Source organism: Zonotrichia albicollis, chromosome 1 (assembly GCF_047830755.1).
Source record: "Zonotrichia albicollis isolate bZonAlb1 chromosome 1, bZonAlb1.hap1, whole genome shotgun sequence".
Classification (NCBI taxonomy): Eukaryota; Metazoa; Chordata; class Aves; order Passeriformes; family Passerellidae; genus Zonotrichia; species Zonotrichia albicollis.
The window spans coordinates 93,209,023-93,234,346 of record NC_133819.1 but is presented as its reverse complement, the minus strand read 5'-3'; the positions used below and the strand labels follow the sequence as shown (position 1 = coordinate 93,234,346).

General features: G+C 40.0%; 1 protein-coding gene across 1 annotated transcript in view; it reads right to left on the bottom strand.

The window, feature by feature from the left end:
• The window catches only part of TMEFF1 (transmembrane protein with EGF like and two follistatin like domains 1), a 116,178-nt gene that overhangs the window by 25,548 nt on the left and 65,306 nt on the right, over window positions 1-25,324 (bottom strand). The window contains exons 2-4 of the mRNA XM_005482927.4: window positions 21,675-21,784; window positions 17,334-17,463; window positions 11,012-11,038 (exon numbers count right to left, since the gene is read on the bottom strand). Coding sequence (XP_005482984.1) covers window positions 11,012-11,038; window positions 17,334-17,463; window positions 21,675-21,784 — 267 coding nt within the window. The remainder of the gene's footprint in view (window positions 1-11,011; window positions 11,039-17,333; window positions 17,464-21,674; window positions 21,785-25,324) is intronic.

The window sequence follows — 25,324 nt, the reverse complement described above, 5'->3', positions numbered from 1 at the left end:
TTTCCAGACCACTTTGTTTAGCTCCATAGGAATAAAAAAGTTATTAACTGACATGAATCTGGTAGAAATGCTATGTATCCCAAAAAGTAAAATCAGTATCTCAAATATTCTGATCCTAAAAACATCTACAATAACTTTACAGTTGACATGGACATCAAAAGTCTTCACCAAGTAAGAGAAAATTTAATTCACCACATAAAAGAGAATTATACTCTTACTGTTTCACTACCCTTAGCCACTCCTATTTTTGATTTTTAACAGAGTGATGAAGGAGAGCTAGGTATTTGAAAGGAAGGAAAAGAACCACAGAAATCTGCAGAGGGAGTCAAGATCCACTTAAAGAATCACAGTATCACGGTGGTGGTGGTGCACAGCTGACTGCACCAGGCTGCCGGATGGACGGAGATCAAAGTGATTCCCTTCCTTTCCTCATAGCACAATTTATGTGCTGTGGCAACAGTAAATCAAACACCACCAATGGAACAGCTGAATTTACATTCTTTAAATACAAACAGGAAAAAGAAATCCACAACAGCTCTTCCTAATTTCCCTGGATCTTGGCTGCAGGAATTTCTGCCTGTGACCTGTGGGGCTGTGTTTCCATGAAGAATGGTGCAGGTGAGACCTGCAAGCTGACTGCCTTCTGTCTAAATCATGCTGTGCATTTTCCAGAGATTAATACCCATCAAACAAAATTCCTGCTGTAGAAATTCTATCACCACTCTTATCAAGTTGCAGTAGAGGTCATCTGCTTTTATCTTTACAAATGCAGATCTTATTTGATTTCTCCTTCTTTCCACGTGCCACATTCCTGTGCCTACATTTGGCATTTTAAAGTGTCCTTTAGTGTCAGATTTCACTTTTCCATGCTAATAAATGATCCCCTACGGTTTGAATAAGTTAAACAAATGGCACTGCTTTCATTCATGGTATTTCCACTTCTTTTTCTGTTCTTATGACCCTTGATGCCCTTTGTCAGCAAGTTGACACCTTCTGGAGGTACGGGTACAAGAGCTGGACATATTGTTCCAGAAAAGTTGTCACCAAAGCCAAATACCACTCGAGACATTCTTCACTTTAAACGTCTGACAATCATATTGCTTTTTGACCTACTTACTTTATTATCTACTTTATTCCCCAATGAATACTTTTCAGGGTCAACAGTCTGTAGGAGAGATGTTTTCCTGACATCAAGGAAAAATTACCTAGGTCCTGCACTTGCTACAGATAACTGTCCTCAGACATTAAAATCCTGCCTGCTTGTGCACCCTGTTAGCTCAGTGACCTGTTCTCTGTCATCCACACCAAATCAGTGCTGACTGATTTGCTCCCAGGTCACCAGTGGAAGGGGTCACGAGGCCAAGAACAGTCTCTAGAAGCACACTCATTTTCTGCCAACTCCTTAACATTTAATGATCTATTGATTTCCAGTATTTCTTCATGTTAGATGTGCACTGTGTGGATGCTGTGCTCTCTAGTTACTTGGACTTGTGTGAGATTAAAGATGGCATTTGACTGAGAAAGGTTAAGGCTCTGTGGTGGTACTCTTAAATAAAATGTTCTGTTGTACAAATGCCTTTCTTGGAAAAATCAGTTTAAAAACTGACTAAAAATTTAAAAAAAATTTTTGCAATAAAGGTTTTCCATGAACTCATAGTGACTGGCATTAATATTTTTCCCCTCCCTTAATTTTGTACTCAGTTGATTTTTCCACCTTCTATTTCACTGCTGTGCTTCTCATAGGTGCCAGAATGAGAGGTTGTTGCTCCCCAGTCATCACATTTATCTCTTCTGAAAATATTTCTATATTATTTATCATTATTCTACTGAAGATAACGAGACAAAAAGTCATCAACACCCTAGAGAATTCTTTACCATCCATTTTTAAAGCTTTCAGGTGCAAACCTGGCAAACCTGCTGGTTACAAAATACTTATTCACCATGCTTAAAATCCTTCTATGGTACCACTTGCATGGAAAACATTTCATCATAACTCATTTATACTATCTGACTGGACTACAAATGCAACCAGAGTGCTTTACTGAGCACTTTTACTGCACTATAAAATAAGTAAAATAAGTAACACACACCATGCACATGCAGCATACACACCCTTCCTCTTCAGCTCAAGTTATGCTCCCTGTGAATGTCCCAATACCATTTTACTTTCAGAATCACAGCCCACAACTACTTTTCATTGTTTCTATGAATTATTTGATGTAAAATTCTCTCTCTCTCCTTTCCCGTGCCCCCCTTCCTAAAATTGCTTTATCTACCTTTTAAAATTCCATTTGTTTTTAAAAAATTGTGACTATTGTTTTTTCTTGATTAGATTAGATTGCTGGACCTCATGCATATCAGTGACCCACAATATTCAGAAGCATCTTTTACTACTAGCTGCATTATATTTTAGCAGTGACAGTAGTAGACACTGGATATAATATAGACTGATGTCCTGTTGTGGTTTAGGAATGGTACTCCCCATTCAGTGTCCCCAGCAAGAATCTCCAAATCACGTACTGCTCTCTGGCTCTGCTCTCCCCTTCCCCTTGCCCCTGTGGTGGGATGGTGTGGTAAACTGGTGGTATAAAAACTAAAACTCACAGGTCAAGGCAAGAACAATTTACTGGAGACAGAATGAGATAAGAAAACAAACAGTAACAGCAACAATATTAAAAACAAAAGTGCACAGAAGAGAGAGTGATTCACATACTAAAATTCTCACTGCAGCACCCATATTGACTGCTGCCATGTTGCCCCTACCAGGAAAGAGCCATTCCTTCCATAAAAAACTCCCTTCCCCTGCCCCCAGCAATTTGTGAGGTGGTGTAGAATAACTTCTGGGTCCTGGCCATGCCACCTCCTGGCCACTGCAAAAATGAACCTTGCCCCAGCTGGAACAAAGACAAGTCCTTCAAGAAAACACAATACAATTTCCCACCAACACAGAGTAGATGAATATTGTTTTTCAACCTGAATTGGTAGCAGACCTGTACACCTGTGTCCTGTTAAAATATGTTAACCCATTAATATATGAGAGCATGTTTCTCTCGTGTAAGCATCTTCAAATGGCAACATATCCCTTGACATGTTGCCTTTCCCTTCGCCTTTCTCCCCCACATCTGATTGTTCCTACATAGGCTGTAGGCATTAATTTTAATATTCCAATCAATTTGATCTTCCCAGCAGGTTTCAGTAATAACAATTAGGCCAAAATATGCTCCCAAATGAGAAATTCGGTCTCCTCTTGTTTATTATGCAAGCTTCTAATATTGATGTATAGATGACTAGAGAATTTCTTCTTCTTGGTTTTGTGGGTATCTTGATTAATTCTGTTCTTGACATATTAATTTGATGTTGAGTGAAAGCTCATTTTCCCTCTCTTTTCAGCTTCCTTACATGTTTCAGGGCAGCACCTCATTAATGCTCTGTCCTTCAAAAGAAACAAGGCACAAAGACAGGATCAGTGGCTCCCAGTTGTCTCTCTGAGCTGTGCTACCTACACTTCTCCTCGAGTCATTATTCCTGTGCAGAAGATGGCCAGCTATATCTTAGGAGCTGCAGGGCAGGAGCCTGCCAATGGAGAGCAGCTCTGGAGGAATTGGGCAGCAGTAAATTGCTTCCCTCAGCAACTCATTTGTGTGTTCCTACAATGGTAATGTGGCTGGGTTTCTGCTGAGGGCTTTCAATCAGGCTTAAAGCAAGAGCATCCATCTGTGTCAAGGTGAAGTTTTGTCTGCCCTAAGGCACAGCTTGGAAAGTGAGCTATGCTGTACATTTGTATTTATCACTGTTCCCAGTGAAGAGGGGGGGAGCTGGAACTCCTCAGAAGCCATGTATAGATAGAATTCCTTGATAGAATGTCCAGGAAAGCCCCTCTGAAAACCAATTCCTTACTGGTTTGGGATCATGATGATTTTTACTGTATCTTATGGGATTAACTAATCTCAAAAAGATTTCTGACTGTGATTCCCTAAGTATGGCTAGCACTGGAAATTCCTCTCAAAATACCACAGTCCACAGAACTGGACACTAAGGACTGCAATTCACTGCAGAGCTCAGTGACTTATCCTACGTTCCATTAAATTTTAGGGCAACTTTAATGACGCACTTAGTTAAAAAGGAGATTGTTCCTGTAATTTGAAAGAAAGCTGTAAACCTGCTCTTTTTGACTGTAATTGTATATTTAAAGCAAATGCAACACTTCCCTGAGCTCTCCCAAAGTTTTGGCAAGTGATGTCTTGAATTCTCTTGACTGCACTGCTGGATCATATGCCAAAGCAGTATTTGGCAGCGTGGAAGGTCCTGCTCTCTTTTCCAACCACCCAGCTGGCTTAGAAGCAAAGCCTGGCTTGGTCCAGCAGAGCTCTATATGTGGCTGAAAGATCCTTTCCATGTGCAGTGTGGACCACACACTGCTGCTTCAAGCACTCTTCAGTAAAGGCACCAGCCTTTGGAAGTGGATTTTGCAAGAACAGGCATTACAGGCTTAACAGGAGGATGCTGGGTCTACTTATGACTGAGGTGCCTGGAGGAGGGGAGTTTGAAGATTGCTCCCCTAATCACAACCCAGCCAAGGTGATTGGCTTGTCATAAGCCCAGTGCTTGTGACAATGACAGTGTGTCACTCAATAAGCAAAGGACATGAGGATGAGCACTGTAGGACTCCCTACCACCGCTACCCTCATGAGATGTTAGCGATTTCACAGGCCTGAGAACTGGAACTTCTGCTTTGCTTCTGTGCACATGACATGGTGGATAACGGCAGGAAAAGCTGGCATATTGCAAGACTGGAGCAGCTTTCACACTGCAGAAACCTCCACTTAAAGAACTCGAGTACCCACTTACTCCAGCACCCTGCTCAAAATGCAGCTAACTCCTTTTTCTCCAAAGGATGACTCAACAGCTTCAGAGTAAGCACCAGGGAAAATAAGCATGATTAGATGATGGTAGGAAACAAAGGACAAGAAAGTCACCAGATGCCAAGGGAGGTGTCCCCCAATTCCATGAACACACTGGATGCCCAGTGCAGGGTATATAAGATGAATCTGTCCTCATTTATTACATATCCTGTGCAAGAAGGAAAAGGAGTCTCTCTTTATGTGCCTCTGGCTCCAGCATCCTTCCAAGCATGCTCCAGCATCCCTGAAAAACCTGCTTAGAATGAGTCTCCACCAACAGGGTGCCTGAACATTTAGGGTCTTTGCCTCTGCCTTTATGAAACTTTGATGTAAAAACAGCAATTCTTGCTTGTTTTATTTGAGTGCTAATTTTACCTACATAGAATGTGATCTTGACAACAATAAATAGGGCTATTTGAAGCTGAAGTGGCATTCAGTGAAAAGCCAGGTGATGGAATCCGCATCTTAAATCTTTCTATGTCACACATCATTGTAGAAATAGCTAAAAGACCTGATGCTACCTCCTATCCAGGGTGCTAATCACCACCAAGTTTCTGCAAGTCATATTAAAATACATTAAAACAAATCAGTGGCACTATTACAAATTAAAATAGAAAATATTCGAGGCTCTAAATTGTGTGTGTTTATTCCACCCTGACTGTGTGACAATTACTGGATAAGTGTTGTCCCCAGTGAGGGGAAGGAACAGATGGCAGCCTGCTAAAAAGCACATACTGTATATCAATTTATTAATTACTAAATGCAATCTGCTAGACGTTCATCACAAGCTACTTCAGCTATTAAATTTCCGAGGGATTAGAAATTCAAAACAAATTATTTTAATAATAATTAACTTAGCTATATGTATTGCAAGCATGTTATTTCCTTAGCTTAAAAGCCTGAAATGATTGGGTGCCATCTGTCTAACTACCGTTACAACTTTTTTAATATCAAAAGGGCATTTTGCTCAGGTACGCAGACAAACACTGAACAAAATGAATTAAAAATTAATGTTATGGGCATAGTAGGGCACTTAGAAATCTCACCCTTGTTGGTTGATTACTAGAGCAGGGAACGTGCTTCTTCTAGGACAGTGATTTATTTCTGAGAGGCTGGCTTGAAAAGCCTTTACCATTTGTTAGCTCTTTCATGGTGTATGTTACAAATGCTGATGGTTTTCAACACATTCTTGCAAAGGCTTTACTATATCACAAAGTCAACATCACAGCTGTGAGCTGGCAATCTACATTTTTATGTGCATGTGATGGCCTCAGAATAATTTTTCATGCCCCAATCTACATGTTCTGGAAATACATCCAGCAATTCAAATATTGCTGCAATTTACAATTGACAGAGATGAACACAAATCTGAGCCTGTACTTTGTCCTTTTCCAGTTCTGCCTCAAATTCTAACAAAATATTGATGAAACAAAGGGCTAATTTTATGACTGTGTTCTTCAGAACAGGGAAATTGCAGAATGATTCATATGAGAATACAGAGAGGAGCTCACATTTTAGGTGAAAATTTAAAGGATCCCAGCATCTTCAGCCATGACCCCAGCCAGGCAACTCTTTAAAGTCTGAGTAAAACTCTTTAAAGGCTGTCTGACATTGCCTTCTGTAAAAGTGAAACATAATGGTAGATATATAAAATAATATATAAATATATAAAATCTCACTGTTGAGATTTTTGAAATTTCTCTCATTTCTGAATTGACAATCATACACTCTTGCTAGAAGTGGCTCAGGATACCCATTGCCGCAAGTGGCCAACTGCTTGGCTTCATAACTACAATTTTTATTATGCTAATGAAGTTTCAGGCTTCTGAAATTAGACAAATGGGTCCTTTTATTACAACTCATGCCAACAGATCATAGAAAAGTTAAATAGCTCATTCAGAATGTCAGAGGGCAACTAGACAATTGTGTCATCCTTAAAAATTATATTACTTCATCTCATTCAGGCATACTGAAAAAATTCTCCCACTCTTAATTCTTTTCCTAAAATCTAGCATTTTTGTAACAGTGAAGATGATTTGTGGAGAACCTCAACCAGCAATTCCATGGTCTTAGGTGTTTTTTCTTGTAGCACATGATAACTACTAAGGCAAGATATTGTCTGAAGTAATCTTTGAGGAAAAAAATCTTTTGTTTTTCTCTTGTTTCTAAATCTACTTTTCTTTTTTTTTTCTTTTTTTTAATGTAGAAATGAATACATTAACATCATAGTTTGGGAGTAGGAGGGAGAATATGCATGAAGTCAAGTTTCAGAATCAGCAATGAGATTGTTCTGCAATGAAATTCAGAAAATGAAAAAGAACAGTGTGAATCAGTAGCACAAATCTTAGCTGAACATGAGGCCAACAGCTAATTTCAGCAGTGGTGACTGCCTCAGGCAGAGATATAGCAACTGAAGAGCAAAAATCAGATGCTTTCCCATTACTTTCTTTCAAAGTTAAAAATCCAGCAGCAAGCAGTGCCTCTGCAGAGCACTTGCAATGCCTCCTGAATGCACACAAGCAGCTGTGCTCATCCATTCTGTGTGTGCAAGCATCACTGGTGCATACACAATCACACTAATTGCATGTTTGAGAAACACAGCAAACACTGATTGTGTGACTAACACCTGGAATCACAGATCCTAGGAAGCAAACACAAGTCTCTAAGCTAGTATGTCTGCTCGCTTGCTGCTTCTCTCTCACTCATCCTTGCCTTTTTCCACTTCCACTGAAGCTTCCTTGTGCTTCCAAGCAGCAGCTGTACCCAATCCCTAGGGCACAGAGGCTCCCCAGGGAATTAGGTTCCCATTTGAGCACCCTTATCCAGGAATATGAGATTAAACATTCCTTTACTGAGAAAATGAGGAAGTTTGGGCCAGGATGCAGGTCTGCAGCAGACAGTCACACAGCTGAAACAACCAGAGAGACAGAAGTGTGGGGGGCACCGTGGAGCACCTCTACCTGCAGGTCACCCTCTGCCTGGATTCCTGTCCTTTCTTGGTTGGATTCCAAACTGCGGGGGAAGGGTAGATATAGGTCCAATTGTGTCAGGAACCCACGTCTTAAGAAAGGAACCCACTTGCCGCGGCAGTTACGTCCAGATATGGACAACATTGGACAAACCAGACCAGTGAAGAGCCTTTTTTATTATTTGCACATCAGTCTCAAGACATTGTTATACAATGGAGACAGGATGTTAACAGCTCGCTGATCCACAGGGAATGCAAAGGAGGTGGAGTATTACAGCATAGCATAAAACCATCTCAGCCTAGATTTCAGCCAATCATACATAGAACAACACATATTGACAAGCATTCTATCCAATCTTATAAAACACACGTAATGGTAGTTAAAACAAAGACTGGTTCATAAGAGACAAAGAACAGAGCTCTCTTCATGCTAACCTTCTAAAGATATACATTAAATAACCTTGTTGCCATCCTTAAGCCAATTCTACAGAGGCCTATTGTTATTTGTCACGTATGCTCTACTGCTTGGGAAACTTTTCTGCTGTATTTGCAATGCTAACAAAACTTTAGTCTGAAGCCTATACTTTTTTAACCATTTCCTAAAAACCCTCTAACTTTATGGATTCCAACACAAACAACGCATCTCCATCCTCAATAGGTCCAACAGTCTTCCAGAAGTCTGGTTTTCCTTCTGAATTCCCTTAACTTGTAGTAAGATTTTTGGGTTTTAATGTTTTCATGTAACACTTTTACAGCTACCTCAATTATGAAAAAAAGCCCAAATTCCAGTTACAAAAATTTCCTTGGGTTTTCAGCCAGGGCAGAGTTCAATAACCAAAGCAGCAACGATTTCCATTCTTTGAAGGATTGCTTTCAGACATGGAAAATGACACAACAGGTTGAAGAGTAACCAACTGTCCCACAGAAGTATTACCCAACACCCAGTTTAGCGAGGAAGGTACACAAGGAGAGGAATAGTTCAATGTATCACAAATATCCAAGATATATCAAAAAAGGAAGAAGAGCCAAGATGGATTTTCAACTTTTCGTTGTTTAAATTTCCTTTTCCTTAACCTAAAATTAGGAACTAAAGCTAACTGTTTTCGTACTGAACAGAAGAAGGAACATTTCAGTTGGCCCAAAGGCACTCAGAAGAAACCCCAATAAATGAAGGCCTAATGTCACAAAAGTGCTGGAGGACAGAGTGGGTACATTGTTCCTTCTTAATTCAATACCCAGGCACTGCAGAAACTCACCTGGGGCCAAGGGAACCAGATTCAATTCTTTCTGCCTGAAGTGAACTGCATCTACATATTCCACCTCCCAAGACAATGCACCATCTACTTCTGCAAGGTATCCAGGGACCACCAAACCTCCTCAGCCGATGGCATTCTATTTTGCATAAATAATTCAAATGCACTGGCATGCTGAGCCCCAGCTAACAAAGCCCTTCCACTGCACGAATCCTTCCTCCCCAGCTCTTTGTCCCAGGCTCAATGAACATTTCAAGTGAGAACAAAAAGAACAGCAATGACAAAGGGAAGCCCATGTGGGTCTCTCTTGCCCACACAGGTGGATTTGGGCTCAGCCTCCCGCCCCAAATCAAGGAATGAGTATATTTGAACATGGACCTTTCACCTCTTCAGTGTGAAACCAACAAAACATAGCATGTTCTGGCCTATGTTTTTCAAAATTTCTCTTGAAGTTAAAGAGAAATTGACATCTATCAGTCGGCTGCCAATCCCTTCCAGGTCAACACAGTAACATTTACAGGGACTTTAACCAGGATTTTTGCATACAAAAATATTATTAGAAAATACTGCAAAAAAAAACCAAAAAAAACCCAAACCCAACTAATCTCAATGGCATTCAAAGTTTTCTAAAACTGTTCTAAAAAAAAAAGTGAAACATGAATGACTAAATTACTGTCATCTGTCTCCTACCATAAACGCATAGCAGTACCAAGACCAGAAAGTTTGGCTCGCAGGGCGCAGTCCTAGTGGAATAACAGACTGGCTAACAAAGGGGGAAGGAGAAGCAAACAGAGCTGGGGAAAGAGTGTGAAGCATCAGAAAAGTCACCTGTGGAGGTAAGAAGAGGAAGTGTTTGAGCAGAAAATTGTTCCTTCTGACACTGGCCCAAAAGGAAGCAAAGGTGAGAATGGCCCTAGCAGCAGCTAGCAACAGCCCAGGAATTTACTGATAGCAGCTTATTTAGGGGGAGGGAAATGCCCCCCTTCACCTCCATACAGGAAAAAAAGAGTGAGCTAGCTCCTGGTTTTTGAAAAGTTAACTGTTACATTTAGCTACACGGTGATGCCATAGATGTCTTTCCCCAAAAACACCTTTTTATGTAGCTAGACAAAATGTACAGTACTTCAAAACTCAGTCCCATCACCGTGAAATGCAATACCTTCTTAATACTACCAAAGCCTAAAGGCAAAACAGTTTTTCTGTGTTTGTATATATATGTGTGTCTCATACTTTTCATTCTATATGTATTCTTGTAAGTAGTATCAAAGATAGAATTAAGATAATTTTTTAACCCTTGGAAGAAGATTAAGATGTGTTGAAAGATGGGAACACTTCTACTACCATTAGCTGTACTACATCCCCACTTGGAATATACAGCAATACATATATATATATACATTTGAATATATATTTTTTGAACAAAATATTTTAGTAAAATACTTCATATTAATAGATATCATAATGCAATTGTTTTATATTTAAGGCAACAAGCTCAACCAAGCATAAGGTAATAGATGCTTTAGACACTAAGGAAATAAATGCAAGATGAAAATGGTAATAAATTTATTGTGAATGGCCATTTTCTGGAGAGAAACACAGGTGAAATAGGGATCTAAATATTGCATTGCATTGCTGGTAACAAATGAAAAATTATATAGGTCAAATCTGAGAGAACAATATTGGTGAAATGCACACTACAACCTATTCCTCTACCACTACTGTTCTGAGATGGTCCAATATAACTGCAACCTTAAAGCTTATTTTAAGTGCCATAATTTTCCCTCAATTCATGTGCTATACAGTAGCCATGTGTATATATGTGTATAAAACTGGCACAGATTTGTTAAAAGAAAGACCAAAACCAAAGATAAGTAGAGTTTGGTACTCACCTCCTTCTCCTGACCCAGAGCCATTATCTGAAAAAGAAAAAAGAAAGCAAATGAAAATATGGCTCCAGGAGCAGCTGTTTGTTCAGGAACTTGTCACTGTAAAACATTACACAGATGTTACATTTCATGAGCCAGCTGTAAAAACAAACATCCCACATAAGGTCTGGCATCCTTTAACCCTGTTTGTCCACACTCACTGTGCCCTAGTCTCTCTCTTCCCTGTCAAGATGTTACTCAAGGAACAGCATTATTCAGTACTGAAAACAAATATCTTTCTTACCCTCTTTTCAACTGTTAGAGATTAAAATTTGTTAAACCCAAAAGAGATGAATAGTACAAATTCCAATTTTTTTGAACATGTATTTTTCCTTACCCTCTGGCCCTGGGAGTGGTACTTCAAGGCAAACTTCAACACATAAATCACCTGACCACAGAAGTACCTTCAGAAGACAACTAGTCATCCAAGTAAGGTTGATTTAAGTCATCTAATGACAAAATTGCTTCTGTCAGTTGAGTCAATCACTTGGTGTAAAGATGCTCTAATGACATTGTTATTTCATTGACATTTGACTGACTGGATTAGCATCTGGTGAGCGACAGCTTTCAACTGGATCCCATTTGCATTAGCAGTTCAAGCGTCAGCAGGACTTGAGCTTCTTCACCACCCCCGGCCAACTAACTTTACTTCAGAGCAGCATGGATCTGTTTAGGGATTTTGCATGTGCATCCCGCTGGGCAGCGCTCTGCACGGGCTTCAGCCAGCACAGCAGTAAAGGCAAGCCCTCAAACACATGAACTGAGTCACAAAACCTCCTGCCTTTCTAGCTCAGAGGAGGGGAAGAGGAGAGAATGGTGTGGCAGCTACTGTCAGTGGGTTGTTTCCCATTCCCATTAGATTAGATGCTCTGGAAGCTGAGGAGAGGAGCAGAGCATGCATTCTGCTCATCCCACACATCTCCTTTCCTGCCTGCTTTGGTGATGGAGAAGGCAGCTGAATTTATCTGCTAAAAACTGGAAGAAGGGGGCCAGACAGAGAGAAGAGTGGGAATTTTGCTTCTACACATGAGTTCGTTGTTCACATCAGAGGAAAAACCAAACCCTCTGTTTGCTCAGTTCCCTCCCCTGCTTTTCTTAAAGGAGCTGCATTTCTAAGAATAATTCCCTCTAGTGCGTGGTTGAAAGTGTGAAATTCCACGTTACTGGGTCACTTCACACATTAAAAATGATTTCCTGTCACATGGAGTATCAGGAATAGAGATTTGTTTTTCTTTTGCCTTAATTTCCCTTTCTTTCCTCCTATACCACTATTTGGTGTCTAACAGACTGAGCTTATAACCTTACAGAAATTAACACAAAAACCAGAAGGTTCTGCTCTCCATTGACTGTGATCCTGACAAAGCATGCAATCCCATATAAAATGTCCTTGTTGAGTCACTGAGAAATATGCCTTATGATGCAGTATTGCTTCATTAAGGAATTTGAAGGAGCATGATTTACTTATATGAATTAACATATAGCATTATTTATGGAGGTGAAATTGTGTCATAAGCAGTTTTGGGGGAGAGGAAGCTGACATATAAATATGAGCAAGTTCACCAAATGTGATGCATATGAAAGACAAAGGGCAAAATGTCTCAGAGTCTTGACTTTTTCCATGTTTTTATTTCCAGCTCTCATCCTCTGACTGCTCTCCCCTGAGGTGAGAAATGCTGCTCAGCCCAGTGTGAGGGGCTCTGGCTAAATCCAGTGTGCACAGGGCAGGGCAGGTGCCACACATGGAAAGCACCTGTAAATCATGGAGCTGAGGCTCAGACCACCCATCTCTATAGATAATTGGCTTGATATACGTGAAGTCCACTTGGCCTGACATCACAGCAGCAGGATAGATTCATTTCTACCTCTCTGGACTTTCAGTTCTCAAAAAGGATTTAGGAAAAAAAAAAGCGTCATCATCTATAACACTATCATTTTCAACTTTTCCCTGGGAGCTATGCTAGGACTCTCATCTCCAGGGTAACCATGCTAAACTAAGCTGCTGTTCCTGCTTTTTTTTTCTTTTCTTGAGCTTTGGCTAGATTTTCCCAGGCAGCTGCTGGTTAAAAGAGTAGCATTTTTTTCCAGTTTACTTGGACAAGGAGCCCTGCTCTTTTCAGGCCTTTAATGAATTCAGGGTTTTCAAAAGTTGTCTTCATGCACCAAGATCAGTCAAGAAAGATGCTCAAAGAAATGAAGATGCTGGACACAAACAGCATTCCCCCAGCCCCTGGTCAGTAATTAGAGGAGGAGTGATTGATCTCTACTTAAGCCATCCTTTTTCAAATAGGTGCCTTTTCGTTCAAGGTTGCATGGAGCAACCTGGTCTACCAGAAGATATCTTTACCCAGGGCTGTGAGGTGGGAGCTGGATTATCTTTAAAGTCCCTTCCAAAGTCCTTTCCAAACAAAACCATCCCATGGTTCTATAAAAAGTATGCTAATACACAAATATACAAGCTTCTGCTGTGAGCTGCTTTAATCCATAAGGAGTTTCTGGATAAAATACACAAAGAAGGGCTTGGATGAGACACAGAATCTGAATGCTGTAAGCACTCAGCTACAGTCAGAATATCCTTTTTTGTTCTTTCTGAACAGGAGCCATTTCTGTACTGTGGGTCTGCTTTGGTGCAGAGGCAGAAAAAGCTCCTCAAACCAAAAACGCCTGCAGCCTCTCTCATTCAGGAGGGATGGCTTCTAACTCAAAGTGGCATTAAAATGGAACCCATCTCTTGCCCATTTAGAGCAACAGCTCCAAACTGCTAAGTACAAACAGGAGGGCAAACAGTCCACTGACAAATTTTAAGCAAGCGGACCCTTCCATAAACCACTCCTAAGAGAATAAATCCTGTGCTTGTTTCTAGTTCTGCAAATGGCTTTACTCCCCTTTTTTCTTTTTTTTTTTTTTCTACTCAGAAATCCCCACAGAAAGCAATGGACTGTGGCTTCTAAATGTATACAGTACACTGAGAAACTGCAAGTATAATCAAGTACTACATCATTGTGTGGTAACACCTTCATGTGCATACAATATAAATCTGGCAGCAGTCAAAATCAATATTAAAATCTGCGTATGCAGACCCAAAATTTCATCCATACATTCTCTTTCATTTCTCTAAACAACCATTTTTAATGTCAAAACTTGCATTTTGTTTATTTCTAAAGCATCTATAATTGACTCTCTTCTTTAAACATTGCTTATTTTAGAATCCTGAAACTCTGACAGCCTTCCGGCAAAGGAAATAAGAAAATACGTTGCAAATCACTTATGTCTGTAAAATTTTAATCAAAATATTACCTGCCAAGAAACAGAATAATGATTTAGTGACTAAATCACTCAGTGTAGCCTTTTCCAGTGCTGTAGCTACAGAAGGTATCAATCCCTAGCAAATGGGAAGTATTTTATTCTTGTATGAGATTCAGAAGTCTGACATACTTTAAATACTAAACAGTTGTTCCAATACTAAGGAGGAATTTCATCCTGCTGTATTGGGTGCATCCCACCAGGATGAAGCTTTGCTTTGAAAAAACAAAACTTTGATAGGAAACCAGTGAATCTCTCTCTCAGATGATGCCGTACAACAAAGCATTTTAATAACCATTTAAATTCAAAGGCAGCCAGTGAAAATTAATGGGGGTCTACCAAATATATTTTAATTTGATATCTGAGTCTCCATTGAAGGTGTGTCCTGGGTTGACTATAAGATGCTTTTATCCCCAATCATCTCATTCTGTTTATGTTGAATAATAAGTTTTGCACCTTTAAGAGTGTTTCAGAGAGTGAAGGGGGGGAGAGAAGAAGCACGCTGTTTGTTTTTAGACACTGTACTCCGCTCCTACACATTCCTGCTCCTGACTGTGTTGTCTGTGGACAGACAGTGGGACAGAACACTTTTTTTTGCTTTTTAGTTAGTATCAGCTAGCTGAGGCAAAGAAGTTCCCTGGACTGTTTTTTTCCCTTTTCTTTGGACCTCTTGGAACCGCTCTAGACTGAACACCCAGGGGAGCACCGGCAGCTGCAGCTGTGGCCCACCAGGCCGGGCCTGGCCTGCGACAATTCCAGCACTGAGGGACTGCTCAGAGACTGAGTGAGCTGCAACCCGAGGATGGGGTTTTCTCAGTTTGTCATCTCTTTTGGAGTGGCAAGGGGTCTCATTGTTTGATATTGTTTTGGTTTTATTGTTTAATAAACAGGTTTTTTCCACCTTTCTCCAAGGAGGTATTTTTTCCTCCCGGACCAGTTGGGGGAAGGGGCCGATTGGATCTGCTTTTCCCACTGGAGCTCCTTTGGGGGATTCTTCCCCAAATTTGCTCTAAACCTGGACAAGGTGTAACAGATCAAGAGCACAAATATGTCACCATCTTGGCAGGGCATGGAGAGGTCCTGGTTCTGACTTTTATCATCCTATATTTTCACATCCCTTGAAGCACATCAGGCACTCAGGGAGCAGCAGGTGCCATTCTAGTGGAGCTCTGCTGAGGCACTTAAAGTTGTGTCAGTGTAAGTGCAGTACTCAGAGACTGGATAAGAGCCTCTGCTTCACAAACCTGCTTTCAGTACTTTCTGTAGCGCTGTGTTTCAGCACGTTTCCTGATCTGTTACACTAAGTGCTAAAAATTATGCTGTGTTTCCTGGGTTTTATGTAGGACTTAAAGAAAAGCAGAGGAAGGTTGAAAAAAAAAATCCCCTACTAGCTGTATAATGTAGTAATTAGCTGCCAGCAACCTGAGGCTGAGAAGAATCGATTTTTCATTTCAAAATTTCTTTTTCTTAGTAGAGTAGAATGCATATATATGCAAACACACCTTGTTTTTCCTAAAACATTATCCTAGAATTTTGTCGTAGTGATAGAAATAAATTTTCATGCTGCGTGTCCATTGCTTAAAATGACTTGGGCATGAAATTAAAAAAATAAAATTTAATTATACATCCTCAGTGCAAACCTTCATATTTCTTAGGTGTTGTTACAGTAATATGTGAGTCCTCCAAACTGGATTGCATTTTTTTCCTATTTCTGCAGCATCTGGAGATAATTTACAGGTGGGAGATTGGGAAAGACAAGCAGATTCAGTCATCAGCCTGAGGGATGCTGGAATTATGCTTCTGATCTGAGCACAAAACATGGGCTTCCTTCAGTATTAGAACCAACAACATAGATGGTTTTGGACCTCAGCAAAGATGAGCCAGACCTCAGGATAGGTCTGTGCTGCAGTCAAAGGCCTCAAAGAGCAGCTGGTGTGAAACACGCTGCATGTAAATGAGGTAACTGGGACTGGCAGCGTGAGGACTTGGGCTAGGTACCCTGCATGTGCATTTACCCCAATTTCAGATAAGATTCTGCAGCTACCACTAAGAACCAGGCCTGATAACTCTAAATTGTTATTGCAACTAACTAACATAAAGTTAGCAAGGATTGCGCATCTGAGCCACGGTCATGCTTTTGGCCGCCATATGGACATAACCTTGATTAGATAATTCCGAGCAACCATTCTCTATCCAAAGATGAGGGATGTCCCACAACTTAATATTTTGTGTGTATTATGTATGTACCAAAGATTGCAGTCATTGATGCTACTAAGCCATTTAATTTCATTCTAAGAAAGCCAGCCATGTATCTGGTCTCACCAGCTTTGAATCTATCCAGAGGTTCAGAACACCACTGGTGGTTAAAGTTTCTGTGTCTAAGAGTATGTTGTAATATTCAAGACAGGAAAAACCTGTCCCATGTATTTGAAATGTGGAATAATCTATGCTTTAAGTGTGGGGAAAAACAAAAAAGTCAAGTTCATTAGAAATGTGAGGTAGAATAATTTTTTAAGTTATGCATATCTTCAATGTAATGACCCAAAGTCAAAGATGATGCCTTGGATACAGGTAGAGCAGCAGTCTGGATGACCAGTGCCACTTGTTGGATGCTACACTAATTCTGTATATCCTAAAAATAAAAGTCCTAAAGAAATGGCTAATTTAGAATCTGCTCCAAATTTGTTAAAAGCCTTTTGATGGATATCAATGCTCCTCTATAAGCATCACAGAAGCATTAATAATCTATTTTCTCAGATAAAGTATTTCAGCGTGTAGTGTTTATTTATTAATCTGTTAGCATATCAGAAGATATATAAGATTTCTCGTCTAGCAAAAGGTTCCATTCCTAAAGAGGGCTAGGGCTTTCCACATTATTTAATTCTATGAAAAGCACAAAAATTTTAAGTGCTGGAATTAAGGGCAAAACTAAAGAGCTAACCATAAAACATCATTAATTAGTAACACAAAGTGGTGTTTTACATACCAGAATAACAAGGTCCTCTTGATACCACTGTTATCTCTTTCTGGTGCTTGCAAGCAGCTCTCCTGAGGAAGCATTCATTTTGGTAAGTGTCTCCATTTGATCCACAAACTGGAATATAGTTTGTGTGACACTAGAAAAGAAATTATAATATAACCCAGTCATTCAGAAATCAAGTGATTAATCTGAACTGCATATTAATATACAGAAAGATAGTTGTGTTATTAACAGCATCTTGTAACCCTTTTTGCTAAAGAACTACTTGAAATATATTAGTTTTTCAGTATCACTATATGTATTCCTCTTGGATCACTGAAATAATAGTCTAAATCCACATGGACTGAACATAGGAATTCAGTAGGAAAGATTAAAAGCACAAAATAACTATGGTGGGACTTTGTACTGGCTAGAGGGAATATGCCAGGCATCTAGAAGTATTTGAAGGATAAACACTGAGGCAGGAGAAAACTTCTTCAAGATAATACAAGAAAGTATGACTAGGCACAGGGGGCCAAAACTGAGCAAAGGAGAATTTAAGGAGAACAGTGCTTAAGGGGAGATTTGCTGACCTTTTTGGTCAGAACAGTCTTACAAAGGAGGTGGAAAACAGTAGCCACTCTCATTAAATTCAAGAGCATCAGGAGTCTTTTACTTGGTCAACAACTATAATAATGCTTTTCTATTACTACATTGAAAAATTTAAATCTTAAATTTAGTAGAATTTAGGAAAGAAAGAAAGAAAGAAAGAAAGAAAGAAAGAAAGAAAGAAAGAAAGAAAGAAAGAAAGAAAGAAAGAAAGAAAGAAAGAAAAGAAAAACTTATCATTCAGAATAGCTTTTGCAGAAGCTACCTACATTTTGCTGTTTTCTTATATTCTAACAGAAATAAATCCCTTGTACACATAATGTGCATTTCAGATGCTGGGACCAGCAATCTGCCTGACATCTGAGATGTCAACTCTGCTGAACTGGAGGTCCAAACAACTTCCTGCTGAACTTGAGGTCCAAACCCTGCTTCACAGCATGGAAAAGGAGATATTGCCCTTTTTGGGGGTGTGGTGGTAACTGTAAGTCAGACACCTTTTGCATCTTCAACACCCTGATGTAAAAAAGAACCCAACCAAAAACAAAAGCCAAGAAGCAATGATGAAATACTGAGTAGCCACCAAAGTTCTTAACCACACAAAGTTTATGATTGAACTGGTATTGTTCAACCCATGAGAGTGCATGCAGAAATAACATTAGTTAAGCTAAAATGACTTAAAAATAAAAGAGTTTCTTCTCCAAATTCCAAATGAGAGTCTCTCCCACAAGAGTTTCTTTGTGCTTTGACATACATAAAGGTCAAAGTACTGAAATGTTAAAACATAATTTTGAAGAGTATTACCCTCCAGTCCTCTGTCATCCTGCCATAGATGATCAACTGAGAATGAACTAAGCAGGTATAAACAAAAATAAATCATTCTGCCGGCTCTAAAAATTATTTCTAACAGTTTTTCTATTACTTCCCCATGGTGAGCAGCTCTCAGACACTCAACCATTAGTCCTGCCACATGCCATACAAAACAGTCATTTCTAGAGAGTAATTAACAGGCACCTCCCAAGGGGACAATACTTTCCAATAGATGATTATCTGTTCAATAGATAATTCTCAATCCTCCTTAAGTCTCTGTATGATGTTTTAAATTTGCAGGTTCTCTTCTGAGGATAGAAAATGAAAAGTAAAGGGATTCCTTTTTTACAGTTTGGTAAGCCTTTAGTGATTTGTTACAGTACAGCCCAAAGTTTTCCTGTGAGCACCCTTCAGGAGTGAAGGTTTCTTGTGAGGAAGTCCTCTGATACCTCAAATGGCCAAAAGGGAGAGCATCTCTTCATGCACAGGAACTGCTCAGTACAGTGTGCCATGGGAAAATCCATCCAAGGCCCATCCAGCGCTGTGTGATTTCAGTTTCCAACATCTGAATGGCTTGTAAGATTTACTCACTGTCACATATCTCCTTTTCCTATTCTCTCCTATTAAACCAGTTATCTAATTAAACTGATTGTTGTAAAGACTTTCTTACTGAAATTGAAAAAGAGCCCCATGATGTCTCTCTCCCCTCTCATCCCACCTCACCCCATCTTACCTCCCACACTGGTTCATAACACACACACTAGATGCTGATCAGTTTTTCATTCAGGTTTTGTAAAACTCATCTAAAATGCAGCAAAAGACCTTTTAGCCTGCAGAGCTCTTGCTGCCATGACATTATAGGTCTTTCAAACAACACTGAAATTTGTCATCCGTCTTCCCTAATCTGAACAAAGTTTGTGCATGTCTCAGCCATAGTTCATGGGTGGCTGTGATTAGTTGTGCCACTCTGATCCCCAAAACACTTCTCTGTCATGCAGATCTCACTGAGTTACAACTTCCTCAGGAGGGAAAGAGGAGGGGCAGGCACTGATCTCTTTCCTGTGGTCACCACTGACAGGACCCGAGGGAATGGCCTGAAGTTGTGTCGGGGGAGGTTTAGGTTGGATATCAGGAAAAGGTTCCTCACCCAGAGGGTTCTTGGGCACTAGGACAGGATCCCCAGGACACTGATCACAGCACCAGCCTGACAGAGTACAAGTATTTGGACAATGCTCTCAGGCACATGGTGTGATTCCTGTCATGTCCTGTCCAGGGTCAGGAGCTGGACTCAATGACCCTTGTGGGCCCCTTTCAACTCAGCCTATTCATGGATTCTGTGATTTCCTTGCTAGCAGGAACATCTTACCTGGCCACAACCTGGATCCCAGATCAATTTAATTTTGCAACTCTTTTGTTAGAGTACATTTTTCTAAAAATTTCAGTTTTAACAACATAAAAAATGCCTTGCTGTATTAAGTATTTTCCTGGCTAAAGCCTTTGACATACATAATATATATGTTATGCAAAGACACTTAGACATCTGAACTACAAGCAGGGGTTGCAAAGTAATCTTAGGAAAACAGTGTAGTGACACAGTTATCCAGCTCTGTGATGAATAGGAAACACACTTCTGGAAGAACAGGCTGATATTCCCACATCTTCATTTCAGTGCCTCTTCAGCTGAACCACTATACACAAATGTGTCTGCTTTCCTTTCAAATCCTTGAAATATCAGAAAAAAAATAGCTAGCCCTCAGACAGTCTTGCATGTGAAGAACCTAACAGTTTGGGCTGGGTGTTTGTTGCCTGGAAATTTTGGTGCTGCTAGTTGCAGCAAGTCAAGTAAGCTCAATTAAATTTGAGAGTTACAAGATTTTCAACCTGCTATGTCTGAAAAACACAGTATCTTCTCCTCACCCATGGACTTATTTCCTAAGAGTACAGAATAAATTATTCAACAAGTACAAGTAAACATGCAAGTAGTTTAAAAACAATGCTTTCAAAAAAATTGCACTCTTCAAAACAAATTAACAGTTTAGCACATGGACTAGTTTGTTTTTTTTTGCATGTCCTAAAGACCTGGTTATTAGGAAGTCACAAAATTTACCACCTACAAAAAACTACAAAAAATAAACCTTTGGTTCTCCTAGGATTGTATTTTCCCCCCCTTTTTTTATAATCATTACTGAGCTTTGATTTTACGATTTTGCATAAACAAATGTTACAGACAGACTGAGAGAGATGAAAAAGCCTTGTCTCATAAGAATTTTTTCCCCCTTTTAAAGGCAGCTAGAACAATGTCCCCAGCACAGTTGAACAGCACATTATCAAAATCCAGCTCTGAAACACTGGAATCCAAAACCAGTGTAAGATCATATACACACCTTTGCTATTCTGGTTCCCCTTGATTTATTATTTATTGGAAACAGAACACAAAATTATTTTTAAAACACTGAAAGACAGCCCACTCCAGGGTTTGCTGATAACACTGCCAGCTCTTCCAGTTTTACCATGAGTCTTGTACATAATATTTGATATATTTGTCCTGGCTAAAAACTGTAAAAAGAAAGAACTGCTATATTTTATCTCTAAAAAAGTTGATGGTAGAAGGGAGAAGAATTGCCATGATAGTTATAAAAACTGTAAACTAAAGGATCAAAAACTGACAAAAAATTGAACCTGCTATTTACTTCTTTTTAAAACTTCAGAAGACATTCTAATTTAGTTTTTTTTTCTGAGCAGGACTAATTCATTATTCTAGTTCAAAACCCTTATGATCACTGATGAGCCTGCTATTATCTGATCCAATCAGTGCCATTGAAAAATGAGCTTATGGTCAGAGTCCATAAGCCTGTTGCCGAGTGGAATTTTTGAAGCAGTGACTCTACAAATACTTCAATACACCTGAAGGATTTGTTAGAAATGCCAAACAAAAAGGTGAGCAGCCCTTACCTGGAACTGACACGCACATTTCAAGCCATCTCCCTCTTCCTTGCACACTCCTCCATATTTACATGACGACTCATCACACACTCTTACGTCAGATTCCCTTACATTTAATTCTGCAGAAAAACAGGAAAACGAGACAGGAAAGAAATTGTAAGATGAGTTATTTTGAGGACTGCCTTGTCCTTAAACACTTGGAGCACCCCTGCTGCCTTAGTACCATATAGAAATTAAAGGAAAAATGCCAGAGCTGTTGCTCCAGGCTGCCTTGCGTGGGCTGAGCCCTGTCCCTGGGCTCCCCTCCAGGGGCACATCCTGCTCCCTAGAGGCAGCTTTGCCTGGCTGGAAGAGTGGTTTTGGCTAAATGCCGATTCACCTCATAAACAGATACACAGAAAGCATGTATTGACACTACCCAAATTCTCTTCCATGTTTCCCCTGATGGGGCTGCCACAGTGTAAAACTCTTGTCTACAGAAGTTGTTTCTAGTAGGAGTCAGGAGCTTTACACAGGTTATAGCCTATGTTTCTCACCTGTTACCTCTTTTTGCTTTACTCTCTACAAGGGTCCTGAGGAAGTAGAAAAGCTAAACCATGAGAATTTCTCTGCCTGGTTTTACAGTCTCTGCCATGGCCACACTGTTATCCTTCACACTAAAAATAAACCCAACTGTGTTTAAACTATTATAATTTGCTTGCACTGTAGGAGCCAGAGTAATGAACCAGAGATCTGTGTCTTAGTTCCTGCATAAAAATATGGAGCACAAGTGGCAGCTCCTGCCACCATAAGCTTGCAGCACAGCTGGCAAGAGGGAAACCAAGGGGCTTTACACATCAACTGCACAGGCACTAGCTCCAGCACAAAGGTCTCCTAACTAGCTGCAAGCTTATTTTGGACATCACAATCCAAGGCTAGTTTTAAAAGAAAATAAATATATTCTTTTGAAATAAATATTTGATTTGAATTGTACATAGGAAAGAGAGCAAAAGAAAGCACAAGTGGGATAATGGAAGTGGTCACTGTCTGCCTAAATGTGACCTCATCAGGCTGTGTGGGAACAGTGCTGGTACTATTGATTCCAATGAAAAGGGCAAAACACCAAGGGCTCTGGAAAAATCCCCTGACACTGTTAAATGTGCAGTGAAATCAGAGGATATGATTCAAAGCTGTCTGTGCTATGGTTCAAGCCAGAAACCTTCAGGACTCCATAGCAAGTATGATCCACTAAAGAGGTTCACTGACAGTGGTGTGATTTAAAATAATGTCTGTGACTTTTAACGAGCAAGAAAACTAGCTTAAAGAAAGAACTGAACACCAGCCATTCAGAAACAGCGAAAGGTAGGTCAAAAGCAGAAGAAAATAATCCTCGCTGCCACTTAGAGTCTTAAATAGGCAACCAGCCTCCCCCTCAGAGCAGTATCAGCACTTTGGTATGACAGTGATAGACACTCTGGAAAACTGCTCCTATTTGTTTATGTAACATTATACGCCCACACATATATTTTGTATATATAAATAAATAAATAAACAATAATTAACGTAATAATTTCAACACTTTTGCCACATGCTTCTATATTTAACAGAGCATGTATTTTTATGTATATTTTATGGCAGTGAAGTTACAGGATTACAGCTCAATGAAAACTCCAGTTGCAATCCACATATTTTTTCGTCAGCCATGAGAAAAAATTGAGAAACATATTGATTCTTTTCCCTCCATATGTCCATGGCTCCCAAAAGCACAGATGAGGAGGGCAATGTGTGTAACAATGGGCAGATAGGTATCCTGGTTGCCATCACAACCCTGTGCCTGTGTTCTCTAATGTTATTCTTAATGTCGCCGTTTATCAAGCATGACTGCTGTGTTGTAGGGACCGAGCTAATGTGACAGAACATTGCAGCTTTTCAATTTAATGTGCTCGTAACTCGCTCCTGAAGGAAATGTGCCTTTCTTTCTCCTCATGAAGGTCTGTTCCACGAAGATGAACAAACTATCAAAATTAATTAAGGGGAAATGATTGTCATATCTGAAAGAAGGGTCCACCTTTAGGTGATACGACATTTGAGAAAATGAAATTCTAAAAAGGAATAACCGTACAGTCAAATTAGAGCATGCACTTCTTTTAAAAGACTCTGTTCATCAGGTCAGGAAAACAATGAGATGTTGGTCCCCCCTGCTCAAGTCTCAGCTGAGCACGCTGGACTCAGTGCTTTGCAACATCCTACCCCATGATCCTGACTAGCAGAAGAAACCCCTGGGCAGCTGCAACTCCTGCCTGAATTTCTGTGAGTCTATACAACGTCCAACGGCCTAGCAGTGTAGTGCAGACTTTTCCCCAATATTGGTGTTCCCTCAGTGTGGAGAGGGCACACAGACATGCAGAAAGGAGCCCCTTCACCACAGTGGTGGGCAAGGGACCTCACTGTTTTGCAGAGGAGAAGGATGGGGTGAGCTCAGAGAGGTCAGGTGGCAGTTCAGCATCAAGGCTGAACTCAAGATATACTCGTTCATAGCTTAGCTATTGCTCTGCCTGCAAAAGCCAGAGAAAAAGGGAAAGAGTTCAGAACATAACTGTAAGAAAGGATATGAAGATGGGGGTGCAGAATTATCCCTTGTAAACCAAGGAAAAAAAGATATTTGGCATTGGTTTTGATCCCACTGGAGGAATTAAGAAGAGAGAAAGGACACTGTGCATTTAATGGTTACTTCATTTTAGGCATGGGCTTTTTTTCTTTCCATATAAATGATAAATACTGATTAGAAGCTTTATGGCATTAAATGAACACTGAGCAGGAAAGGTCATGCAGAGACCAGGAGACAACATGATTTTTCAAAGTTGAACAAAAACAAGATATCCTGGTGATTGGCACTTGAACATGACAGATGAACTTTATTCTATGACAGGATGTCACCTAATCCCTTATTCCATTCAGTGGCAAATTCCAGCAGCACTGAAATCAGGCCTCCAATGTGTGCATGATTACATCTGATGGAATCACAAGTACTGGGAGGTGTGGTGGCTGTAATTACTTCTGCACCCACAGCACTCCGTTCAAAAAGGAGCGCATGTGGATGGGTGGATGATGTTAAAAGGGTGATGTGAGGAGGAACTCTAGATGTCTTGCATGTCTGAAATGTGCTCTCTTCTCAGTGAATTCCCCACAGAAAAAGAATTAAAATGGATTCTCTGCAATTATTTCCAGCAGAATAGAATCATCACTGTAAGAGCAGGTCCATGAGAAGAGCAGGGATATGTAGCAAATGGTTTAGGGTAATTTCTTGTATGTTTCTTTAGTGCCTATTGTAACTCGTTTTCTTCACTTCCAGCAGGTATAAATAAGAGAAAGCCTCAGTGTGATTCATTAGGCACAGTGAGAATATGCTAGGTAGTAATCCATCAATTCCCAAGAGAAAATATAATTAGCGCAATTAAATCAGGCTTCGAAATTTATGATAAAATTAATCTCCAAAGACCTGAAATGAGGCATTAAAAATGATTTGCTAGTATCTGTTCAGCCAATACACTTTCTGGTTGTGTGAGGCCTGACTGGCACAGAACAGCTTGCAAAGACCTACAGCAAGGTCTTCTGGGTTTGCCTTTTTTTCTCTGTTGAAAAGAATTCACTTTGTGAAAATTTGTTAGATCAGTAAAGAT